Source organism: Panicum virgatum, chromosome 7K, assembly GCF_016808335.1.
Source record: "Panicum virgatum strain AP13 chromosome 7K, P.virgatum_v5, whole genome shotgun sequence".
Classification (NCBI taxonomy): domain Eukaryota; kingdom Viridiplantae; phylum Streptophyta; class Magnoliopsida; order Poales; family Poaceae; genus Panicum; species Panicum virgatum.
In genome coordinates this window covers 5,236,427-5,248,986 of record NC_053142.1, presented here as the reverse complement: position 1 = coordinate 5,248,986, position 12,560 = coordinate 5,236,427, and the positions used below count along the sequence as shown (strand labels likewise).

Genomic DNA, 12,560 nt, shown 5'->3' with positions numbered 1-12,560 from the left:
TAGCTTGATACAAAATAATATCTGTAGAGAATGAATTGACTCTAATAGGAAATACATGTCTCCCTGCAGTACTCAATCCCTGTGACGAGCGTAGGCTTCTTGGTTGAGGAAGTCTGTCATAATCCAGACAACGCTCGTCAACTCACCGCCGCTGCTGAGCATCTTGGCGTGGGATTCCCTGCTGCATCGATTGGCTGCGTACACTAGGAAATCCATCCAGACATCAAGGACCAAATTCAACACGGCCCTGCTGCCTTTGTCCTTCTCTCTGTCAAGTAGTTCTTTAGCAACTTCATTAGCATAACAGAGGCGAGGAACAGTGTGGCTGTATTTCGGCCTCTCCTTGTACACGGCGTTTGCGAGCTCATTTATGTGGCTCAGTTCAGTGACAGTAGGGCCATCATTCAGGCGGAATATTTCCTTGAGCACTGCACCAACATTTCCAGTTCTTGGATGGCCATGGTTCTTGCACCTGTCTGATAGATTTTCGCAGGTTCGCCGGTACAGCATGTTCTGGGCAAGGCCAGGGAGCATTTTAGGGTGGTCAATGAGGAGGAACATCATGTAATTGGACAGCATCCTTATACCCTTCACCAGATCAGCTGTGTCGTCGTCGCCGGCATCTCTGCTGCTTTTGGCTAGGAAGATGTCTGTGCCGATGTGCCATATTATGACTCCCTCTTGGAACTCAACGCCGAGGTTTCTTTCATTCTTGATACGCTCATACAAGTCCCGGTCCTCCCTCTCAAGTGCGTCTTGACCCCAGCTCTTCCTGATTACACCCTGTGAATTCAAACCCGTCTCTGTTAATCTGTGTATGTACTCAAACAACCCCTGCTTCAGGCTATCAGAAATGTCAACTGTTGCAGAGTAATGCTTCCTATTCCACCACTCCTCGAATCCCAACATCGCGGCAAATCTGCCCAAAAGGGGTTTATAGGCCCTCTCGCGGCGACTGCAGTAGTGTAACATGTTGTACTGCCCCATTTCGCCGGACCACCTCCTACCTGACTGGTTGCTGCCAACCATTCTCTTGGTAGCCTTGACAATGTGTCGAAGCCGGTCCCACCTTCCGGTACATAGGGCTGCGTACTGGAGCCAGCTCCATCGTGTGGTGCACAAGAATGCATATGCCCATGAGGATCCTAGGGCGTTCAGCAGGGATGCTGCCTCCATAAGGAATGCCCCAGCAAGCAAGGCGTACGTGACGGCAACATCTACCTTGTGATCATCCCTGCCACTGAAATGGAAGAGCAGAGACGAGGCAGCAATGGCGGCGGATGAGGCGAAACGGATGAAGTAACCAGGCCAAGTGTGGATCACGGCAGCCTTGGTGTAGAGGATGTCGTACAACAGGGAGAGCTCCATCTCCGCGAATGCCCACATGCCCTTGGAGCCTTCCTTCCTAAGAGCCCTGAGCATCTCAAAGGTGTTGTGCTCGGGATCTTTCTCCAGCCAAGAATCCACCGTTGCACGCTTGCATATGTGGAACATGTAATGAGCCCGGCGCAAATACGCTTCATCTTCGTTGATGGTTTTCTTCACTAGTCCTTGATCCCAATCATGGAAGTGATGATGATGCCTAGCGATTGGTTGCTTCTTGAGAGAGTTTCGGATGTTGCTCATGGTACCGCCCCTGATTGCCACAACCCTCTCTGCATACTTGCCGATGCCGACCACCCACATCAACAAGGCGGCTAGGATGAGGAAGGTGTCATCTCGAGGGAGATGCTTGTAGAGGATGTACGTTGCTGCTAGCACCTTGACGATGAAAACTTGGAGGTGGCGCAGCCAGAGCTGGTTGTCATGGAACGCGTAGGCGGCGATGCTGTCCGGGCCGCCGCGGTGTAGGAGAAGGAAGGGTGCCCAGAATGGCATGAGCCGATGGTCGCGCAGCGCGCTGCTCAGGGAGAGGAGTCCAATTGCATAGATGCCTATCGTGTCAGCGAGGTGGTATGCCAGCCACAGAGGGACCCTCAGGAACATGGAGGCCCTGCGTCGCCGGATTCCGGCAAGAGGTAGGAGGAGGACATGCAGGCTGAGGCTGAAGAGCAGTAGGATCTGGATGGCCCAACGGTTCCAGAGGTCCAGTGGGTTCACAGCCATTTTGCTCTCGCGAATAATATTGAAAATAGGTGATTGTTCAGAGGAGGATAGATCGACCTGTTACATTGAATATTAATCAACATGTGTAGATTGAAAAGGTGAAAATTCATGTAAAGCCAAATATGATATTATCATTTGTTTAGACTAGCATAGATGCACGTGCAACACGCACGTGTTTAAAAAATCAATTAACTTTTAATTTAAAAATATATAAAATTATATGTCAATTAAATTAATATTCAAATTAAATAAAAAATGTACCATTGATACTGCTATCTCATAACTTAGGTCGATACAAACCTATTGCAATACAAGCAGAGCTAAAACAATTAAATGATTGAGGAATTTGTTTAGATGAATGCTCCCTAATCATCAGTAGTGTTCTCATAAGCTTTTGAGAGAAGTCCAAATGATGGGTAGGAATACTATTAGTGCTAGCCTAACAGAGTTTTTACTATTTTCTGGTCTGTAGATTGGTGCACGCGTCGTAATTATTCAAATTTATTTTCAGAGGTTTTCAATAACTGAAGTACAATATGGTGTCTCCTGAAATTTAATATACTCTATATATATCATTGGTCCATGTACACCATAGCATATAAATAAGATAAAAAAGAAGGAAAAAGTCTAAATTACTTTCCTCAACTATAGCCAAAGTCTAGATAACCCCCTAAATTATGGTTTCGTTTATTTTACCCCTCAAACTATACCTTTTGATTCAAATTACCCCCTAATACAATTTGTCTCTTTTGTTTCTCCATGCATAGTTGGAGTTTTAAGTTAAAACTTTACAAGATGATAGTATACATCATAAAAAATGTTAGAAAAAATAAATTATAATTTTTTATCATTATTATGATAGGTTAGGATAATTAATAATAAATTAATCATTGGAGTTCAACATTATATGAAAAATAATGATGAAAAAATTCAAACAATTTTTAAAAATATTTATTGTGATATCCACTACTATCATGCAAAATTTGAAATTAAAATTCAACTTGTGTATAAAGAAACGAAAAAAGATAAATTGTATTATGAGCAAGATAAAATGAACTAAATGGTATAGTTTAGAGGGTAAACTGAACTAAGTTATAATTTAGGCGGTTATCTGGACTATGGCTATAGTTGAGGGGGAGTAATTTAAACTTTTTCCAAAAAAGAACAAGCAGCAAGATAATATTGGGGAACAAGGCAAGTTCATTTTCCATTGAAAATATCCATTCACATCAGAAAAGCCTAATAAATATTAAAAAATAAAAAATTTGCTAGGGACATATATATTAGTAGTTTGTGAAAATAAAGAAACCACAGGCTATATAGGGGCAGTTCTGACGTGCTTTGATGCCATCAGTGAGATTTAAAACTTACAGAATCTGGTTGTTTTCAAAGATTCTACTTGGGAACATTCTTTCCAATACTTGACCAATTAGAACTAAAATGAATGCCGCCATTATGTTTACTTTTTTCGCAATAAATTGTAGATATGACACACTTCAAATAATCCTTTTTTTTCGAAAACCTATACTACAAAGGCCATATGTAAATAAAGAAACTATCTAAATCAATCCTTTGATAAATGGAAAAATACCAGGTCCTTATTTGTAGAATTTCATTATTTTAAATATATAACGAGTAGATCATTATAACTGAGTTTAATGACATAATTGCTCAAGAGTACACAGCAGATATCAACAAGGCACTAAAATCAACAGCCACCTTAAGTAAGGCCCCAAAAAGAGATGCAGACAGCTGAATTCTAGTTAATTATCAATGTCTTAACAAAATTCCTGCAAGACACAAACTCTACTACCAATCACTCATCAATAATATCAAAGTTAATTAAGGGCCTGAACAAGAGATGTCCGCTAATATCATATTGATCATTTTTTAGTATTAAAATGACAATTAAAGTTATATGCGCGCAGACTTTAATCAGGGGTAACTAGGTATGGAACTTTCGGAGATTTGATGAAATGAGGGAAAAAACATCTAAATTAAGAAATCATAGTAAAGTACAAATAATACAGACAATCGACCTTATGAAATCTTAACCATGTAATTATATTGGGATTGTATAGGAAGGAAAACCTCTATCATCCTTAATGAAGAACACTTTGAGGGAAATAAACATTGCTATTGTTAATATATTTGAAACTGATGTGGTGAAGGAATTTTTATGAATATGTTCATACTTTTGAGGTAAGCTGTACAGGAAGGAAAACGTTGAGGTAGTGGTGTGCGTATACCAGTGATAATAATTAAGTTGTCAGCAGCTCGTGGTAATCTCCCCTCGTCTTATCCACTGAGAGGAAAATGTTAGTTCAGATGACAGAAAACCAAGTGTGACCGCTTCACTTTCTTGAGATGAACGCGGCTGATCTGCAAAAATGAGATAATCAAGAGTGGGAGACTGGAGAAAACATTGTAACTGCTCTGACAATATAATACAAGAACTAACTGCATTATATAAAAACACAAACACAGGCACGTATTCCTTACCTGACTAAGAAAGAAGAAGGCATATCAAATCCTGCATGTCTTGCTCATTGATTTAGAAGAAACGGCCAGCAGGCGGGCGGGGGGATCAAGGATAAGCTGAAGAGAAAACAGAGGAAACAGGGCGAGGTGTTGTACCATATAGCTCTACATCCATCAGTCATGGTCGCTTTAGCATTTGTTAGAGGCGATATGTGGCAGTGTGAGCACACACAAGCTGCAGCCAAGCGTCCAACAATAATATAGTCTAAGCAGTTCCAGGTTACAAACCAATCAGTGGAAGTTACACCTGTGGCAAATTGAAATGTTTTATCTACGTTGCCTTTTACTATTAAAAAGAGGAGAACTTTCTGTGGGTTTGTGTGATGTATGCCATGCAAAATAGTTGGTTGCGCGGTTGGCATGCCAAATTCCATTTGTTTTCAGGGTAATAAGAATTGAAGCGGGAAGGTTAGATCAAGCGTACCAGCGTTTCTATTTTCAGGTTGGTTACAACTAGACGATCTATTTTTGTAGACATACAGCTAGAGGATCTTGTGTGGAGGAATAGGTACCTGCCTACCTGGGATATATCCATCTATTTCAGAATCATTTTAGGGACAGTACTATCTTATACCAATATTTTTTAATTCTTCACTCTATATACTTGTTCGTTATATTGTCCTAAACAAGTCCAAGAGCTTTTTTTAGGAAAACATTTTAATAGTACTTTAAAGTTGTAAGTTCACAAAACTAAGAGCTTCTTAAATTTAAACTTGTGTGTTTGTGTGTGAAAACGCTATACAGCAATGGCAACTACCATGTATGTGGTTGAAAAGTGAGAATTTGGTGATGCTCAGGAGCGTCAGGTATGAATCGTCTATTTCCTAAAGCACGACTGGTGACATGGTGTTGAAGCAGAAACTAATGAATAAGCATCTCTTTTGATCCTGAGCCATTTCACTTTGGATTTTATTTAGTTTCTAGGGTCACAACTTTAATACTATCTGTTGCATCAGTTATACTAAATGCAGGTGCCCGCTTTTTTTGCATGGGCCTACGGCGCGTGGTCTACTCGTCAAGAGCATGCGGCTGGTTAATCAAGGCTGCTAGGAGTCACATGTGTGACTAGGAGTCAAGGTATCTTATAGTCCATCTGTCCCCAAATATAAGACATTTTAGAATTTTGAGGATAGATTATGATTGTGTAGAAAAGACTCTCCTACCTCTAACTATTAAGCATTGGGACTCTATTTGGGCAACTAAATATATGTGCTAATTAAAGTAGTATGCCCTTTTCCATGCACATCCCCCGCATGGCCGCATGCACGTCTTTCTGTTGGCAAAGGCACAGAAGGGATGCATAATTAAGATGGTTGGATCCACTCTCAACTCAGGATGCCTTATATTTGTGTATGAATTTTGAATCCCAAAATGTCTTATATTTGGTGATAGAGAGAGCAAGTTATAATGGGCTGGGCATATGACCTAATAAGAAACCAAACAAGACAAAAGTTATATTTCCCAAACTGTATTTCCAAATCAAAATCCAAACTACACCACGTTTCTTACAATGAAATCTTCAAAATAAGATCCCACTTGAATATATTTGGATGATTCTTGGTGGAACATCTTTTGAACATGGAACTTTTTTCTTTTTGAAGCTGCAAGAATTGTTCCAACGTAATAAAAAAATATTCGGTTTCCTATTTTTTGCATGGGCCTACGGCACACGGTCTACTCGTCTGGAGCGTGTGGCTGGTTAAGCGGGGGTGCTAGGAGTCACATATATGACTAAAAGTCAAGATATCACATTAGTCATAATGGATTGCGCATGTGACCCAATAAAAAATCAAACAAGAAAAAGTTATAGTTCCCAAACTATATATCTGAATCAAAATCTAACTGCACCACTGAGTTTCGCGAAATCTTCAAAACAAGATCCCACTTCAGTATATTAGGATGAGTTTTTTTGTTAAAATTATTTTTTAACACAGAAATTTTTTTGAAGCTAGAGAATTATTCCAACATAATGAAAAAAATATTCTGCCTGAATAATTATTCCGATATAATAAAAAATGGTGGAGCCTTCTGGAACAATATTTCCAACATAATAAAAAAATATTCTGCCTTCTAGAACAATTATTCCAAATGAATGAATGAAGAAAATAGAAGAAGAAACCACTAATAATATTGCATCCCTTCATGGACCGTGAACATGCATGGTTTTGACCGGTGGTGTGCTGATTTGGATCAGCTGGATTGTGCGACGTGCGGGGTCCCATCCGCGCGCGTGACCCCTATTATTAGCGGGTTAACCTGCAGACGTGAAGGAAGGCCCTTGGCTTGTGCCCTTCCTCTCTCTCCATGTGCGCTGCCACATATATTAAAAGTGTAGTCTGCATATGAAACTTTAAATTTTTAGTGCATCATAGGTTTTCATTAGTATTACAATGATTCTAATCCTAGAAAGTAATTGAAGTGATTGAATGTAGACTTATTTCAGAATGCTACTAAATTATAATAAATGCATTAAATTGTCCATGACTAAGTTTAGCTATTGTTTGATTAATTGTGTTAGTTGGCTATGTGATTTGTGATATGGATGATTGACATGGTCTTTAGAAATTGATAAGTAATATTATTATTTTGATTGTTGTCATATGCATTTGTATCTATTTTTTGTATATTATTTTATTGTTACATCCATATGGTAGGGCGCGCAATGCGCGCCAAATGTTCTAGTTAACTAAATATAGCAAACTGATTGATAAATATACCAAATTTGAACATGTAGTAACACGTGTAGTATGAGAACAGCAGAAGAAGTTTGGTGGCCAGTGGTGATTTTCTTTTCAACAGTTTGTCGTGTGCCCTAGAAGACACTCGGCAGAGCTTCATGTTTGCCAAGTGTGTAAAAAAAAATAGCACATGGCAAACCAAGCTTTGCCGAGTGCCTATAACGTGCACTCGGCAAAAGCACTAACAGCTGTCACGGCCGTGCGCCGGCCATCGCATATGTGCGGCACATGCTCCTCTTTGCCGAGTGCTTCTCAACTGACACTCGGCAAAAGGTTAATTTGCCTAGTGTTTATTGTTTGCCAAGAGTTTTTTTGGGAAGCACTGGGCACACAACTTCTTTGCCAAGTGATCGATAGAAAGCACTTGGCAAAGCTCAGGGCACTCGGCTAATAGGCGGTTTCCGGTAGTGAAGTGATCATCCATTCTTTCACCATTAGCACTATTCACTATTCTAGCACTAGGAATTTAACTGCAGGAACTTGTGTCTGGTCATTACTAATTCTTGTTACACATGATCTTCGATCAAAATTAATGGAAGTAAAAGAACTTTGCATGCGTGGTGAAAAATCAGATTCTCCAATTGAAATCCGGCTCAACTCATATGAAGTTATGAACGTGTAGCTATGATTTATATCCTTAGATCTGATCTAATGGCTCCCAGCTGGTTGGCTTTGTCAGCAGACTGTGACTAGATCAATTAATTAAAACAGATCAACGAGTCATTACTCACTACCACCACGACGGATTTGGCAAGTTGGCACATGTTTGAGACTGTACATATATGCACCTAGGGCTGGATATCGAGCCAGCTCGGCTCGTTACAGGTCGGCTCGTTAATGAGCTGGCTCGGCTCCGCTCGTTTTACAAATGAGCCAGCAGAGAGCGGCTCGGCTCGCTAAAGAGCTCGAGCTAGCTCGTTTGGCTCGCGAGCCAAACCACAAAAATGCAGAATGCAGTACATGGTGATTTTATAAAAGCAGTGAGTAACAAACACAAAGTAATTATATTTTTAACAATAGAGAATATAATCCAGCCATCGATTGATCCACAATTCCAAAGTTTTTGTCCAGCCCACTGCCCACCACAACCATGACCATAAGTCCGCCGCCACGATAGTCATACTCATAGAGTTTACATAAGCAAAATAAATGAGTAACAACTTGAGTGCTAGACTGATCAGCCAATCAGGTTTGTAGGTAATATATAAACACCAAAAGCAAGATAGAAGCAGGCATGGGGAGTAGACGTGCAGCCAACAGGTCCCTAGTTCTTAATGGTTGCTTTCCACCACACTTCTCGGAAGCTCCACAGTCTCAATGTCACCATCATCGCCGTCTTCTCCCTGTAAAAATAGTAAAAGAATTAAGCATTACATATTTACACACATACTTTGGGGAAAATGGAATTGAAAAATAGATTAAAAATCACATACCAGAATAACAGGAGGATTTTTAGAACCTCGTATCCAGCTAGATGCACAAACTAGTGCTTGAACAGTTGCTAGCTTCAAAGAACTCCTATGGTCATCAAGAATTCTACCTCCGCAACTGAAAGTGGACTCAGACGATACGCTGCTAGCTGGGACAGCCAAGAACTTCTTTGCCATACTAGACACAACAGGAAATCTAAGAGCATTCACCTTCCAGTATCGAAGTAAGTTAAAATTCTTATCATTTAAGGAATTGTTTGCTTCATCTAGGTAGATAAGTAACTCAGATTTTGAACTTTCTGAAGCACTTGACTTTAGAAAGGACTGAAATTCACTTGAAACAAGACAAGCCACTGAGCTGGTTGTTTCCTTTGATGATGAGGTTAATTGAGCGGTTGATAAGCTGCTGCTGCCACCTATTTTCCGACGCTGCTCCAACTCATGCTCCTTGTACAGTGAAAGTGATTGGGTGCTCTAGCCTAAGAGGGGGAGGGGGTGAATTAGGCACTAATAAAAACTTAGACCTATGGCTCCAACTAGTTTGCACAAAGCTTAAACTAAAACAAGCTATCTAGATGTGCAACTAGGTTGTTCTAGTGTAAAACCCCTATCCCAAAAGAGTTTAGCAACCTATAGCCTTTCCTATCAAGAAACTATTCTATGAAAGTAAAGGCATACAAATTACTAGAATGAAATGCGGAAGCTTAAAGAGCGGGATAGGAGATAGCAAACTCTTGACGCGGGTGTTTATCCCGTGGTTCGGTTAGCCACAAAGGCACACCTACATCCACGTTGTTGTAGCACTCACTAAGAGTATTGCTACTCGGCCACCAAGTCTCTTCCGTGAACACAATCACGGTCACCTTGGCCCCGGGTTCCACTAAGGAGCTTCTCCACAAAGGATGGGGGTCTCCACGTCCCCCGCACAAAGGTGTCGTCGCCGCTCCACACCAAGTCGGAGGGTCGATGACGTTGCCGGCGAGCTCCACGCTCCAAGGTGCCGGCACACCAAGCTCTTGTTTTGGTTCACTAATGAACCACAGCACAAAGGCTCTAAGCCTTGCAAACTCACTCACTAAGAGCTAATCCTTTACACAACACTCTCAAAGTGTGCTAAGGGCTAAGGATATGATCTTGATGCTTTTGTATGGCTTGGAGATGTTCTTGGGTGTGTGTGGGATGTCCAGCAACTCCAGCAAATCTTCAAATGGCCGGGGTGAGGCGTATATATAGGCCACCAAGTCTTGTAGCCGTTGCTCCAACGGTTAGCTGAAAATCTGCGTACCACCGGAAGAACCGATGCCTCTTGGCAGGGTAGCGTCGGTTCATCCGGTCACTCATAACACGAAGTAGCCGTTGGACTCCTGATGGCTGACGCAGAGACCACCGGTTGAACCGATGCTTTGCACCGATGCCTCACCGGTTCAACCGGTGCTGAAGGAATCTTCTCCTGGACGCTGACGTCATTACACCGGTGGTATGCACCGATGCACCGTCGGTTGAACCGGTGCTGAAGAAACTTCTTCTGGGCACTTGACATCGTCTCTGGTACAAAGGACGGCCATTGCACCGATGCCCTATTTTAGACCGTCGGTTCAACCGGTGCCTATAGGCTGACTTGGCTTCGATTCCCTTCTGCACCCCCGTAGGGGCAGTCCATCGGGCCTTGCTACGCCTATCTTCTCTTTCTCTTTGTCATCACTTGAACCTAAAAGCCTGAGAATGATTATCTTAACAATCATATTAGTCCAAGTGTTGTGTTGTCATTCGATCACCAAAATCACTCGAAATGGCATCAATGGTGCCATGTTCGTTACATACAGCTCTTCTAACTTTTTTTTATATCAGCAACCTCTTGTTCACACCTCGAGGAGCCATAAAGCCCATTAAAATAGAACTGAATATATCTCATTTTGAACCTAGGGTCAAGGACTGTAGCATTAACTATTACATTGTTCTTCTCTTCCCAATATTTATCAAATTTGTCTAACATTGTAGCACCGATTTTCTTCGAGTACATTAGAATTTTTTTGCCTTTAACAATGCAATCTTGACTTTCAAAATGTATGGGTAGAACACATTAGCAGTAGGGTAAACTGATCCTGAAAATGCAGTGGTTGCTCCAGCCATCTCTCCTAGAATTGGTCTAATCTTCTCATATATGTTCCATTCAGATTCTGTAGGTTTCCATGCATAGTTCTGATCTACTTGAGCATAATAACCAAATGCAGACCTATACTCAATGCAAGTGTCAAACATTTTATATGTTGAGTTCCACCTTGTTTTAACATCAAGAGACAAACATTTCCCAACTTCAATAGAATAATCATTGCAAACTTCTACAAACTTGTATAGGCGACTTGGAGACCTCTTGAAATATTTCACAGTATTCCTTAGGTCACTTATGAGACCTTCTATTTGGTTTAGACCATCATTAACCACCAAATTGACTATGTGAGCAGCACATCGAACATGAAAATATTTGGGATCAAACTGACCATTCTTTCTAGTAAGCAGCTTGGCTGACAAATTTGTAGTAGCAGTATCATTATTTGAAGCATTATCAAGGGTGATTGACATAACCTTATCTTCTATTTTCCACTCCACCAAGCACTCAAAAACAGCATGAGCTATCACCAAACTAGTGTGCGGAGGATCTACCTCAAGAAAGTTAAGAACACGGCATTGCAAAACCCAATCACTATCTATGTAGTGTGCCACCAAACACATGTACTGAACATTTTTATTGGATGTCCACAAATCAGTAGTCAAACAGATTGATTCAGCCTCTCTAAGACTCTTCCTTAGCTGCTCTTTCTCAGATTCATAAACTTTCATGCATTCATTTTTAATAGTCTTCCTACCAATAGATTCATAGTTGCTATTCATCCACTTCATCAAGATATTAAACCATTTATGCTCAACCATCCTAAATGAATACTCATGGACAATTATCATCTTTGCAATCAATTTTCTAGTGTGCTCATGGTCATATTCAGTAGGATTAACAACAATACAACCATCATCTGCAACATAGTTGAGTGTACCTTGAGCAAGTTGTCTTTTAGCCTTAGCAAGCTTGTTCAGAAACTGTGTGCAGCGGGAAAGGTGGCGGTTCAGCTGTGAAGTTGCTCCCCCTTGATGGTATACATAACTCTTATGACAGAATCTGCACTTAGCCTTTGTCATTATAACACCAAACTCCTTCTCAGATTGAACATGTATCTCCTTGAAATACTTCCAACAACCAGCCCTCTTTCCTCTCTTTATCTTGGTCTTAGAAGGCGATAAACGAATACCAGTCCCAGTCTTCAATTTCTTCCGTCCTCTAGTTGGCTTAGATGTATTTGATGCCATGCTAACATCATCTCCATCCTCCTGCGGACTTGCATCACCATCTGCATCATCATCATCTGTCGGCACACTTAAAGATATAGCACTGGCAGCATTCATGTCAAAGTTCTCTCCATTGTCCTCATCCTCCACCAAAGGCTCGATGTGTTACATAGATTATATACTGGTCAAAAATAAATTTTGCTGCAGAACTGACCTACACTACAGACTACAGTCTACAGAACATACTAATCACATGTTGAAATGAATTAACAAAAATATATTGACATGTGTAGCGCATCTAGGCCGATAGATGCTAATGGTAAGTTTCGGTGATTCATGACAATCATATGCGACTAACGTGTGTTTTAAAGGAAAACTCAATGACTGGATTAGTCTCATATGAAATATG

At 40.8% G+C, this 12,560-nt stretch overlaps 2 protein-coding genes across 2 annotated transcripts; both read right to left on the bottom strand.

The window, feature by feature from the left end:
* Nucleotides 1-72: 72 nt before the first annotated feature.
* On the bottom strand, nt 73-2,106 carry LOC120639869. Its single transcript, XM_039915797.1, has one exon. The coding sequence runs from the start codon at nt 2,104-2,106 to the stop codon at nt 73-75; it is 2,034 nt and encodes a 677-aa protein (XP_039771731.1).
* Nucleotides 2,107-10,834: 8,728 nt separating this feature from the next.
* LOC120639868 (zinc finger BED domain-containing protein RICESLEEPER 2-like) lies at nt 10,835-12,268 on the bottom strand. The gene has a single exon (XM_039915796.1). It carries the CDS (start codon nt 12,266-12,268, stop codon nt 10,835-10,837), a length of 1,434 nt encoding a protein of 477 aa, XP_039771730.1.
* Nucleotides 12,269-12,560: the final 292 nt, after the last annotated feature.

What these genes read in the sequence shown, in the direction of transcription:
- LOC120639869 (XM_039915797.1), bottom strand. Translation starts at nt 2,106, where the DNA reads ATGGCTGTGAACCCACTGGACCTCTGGAACCGTTGGGCCATCCAGATC.
- LOC120639868 (XM_039915796.1), bottom strand. Translation starts at nt 12,268, where the DNA reads ATGAATGCTGCCAGTGCTATATCTTTAAGTGTGCCGACAGATGATGAT.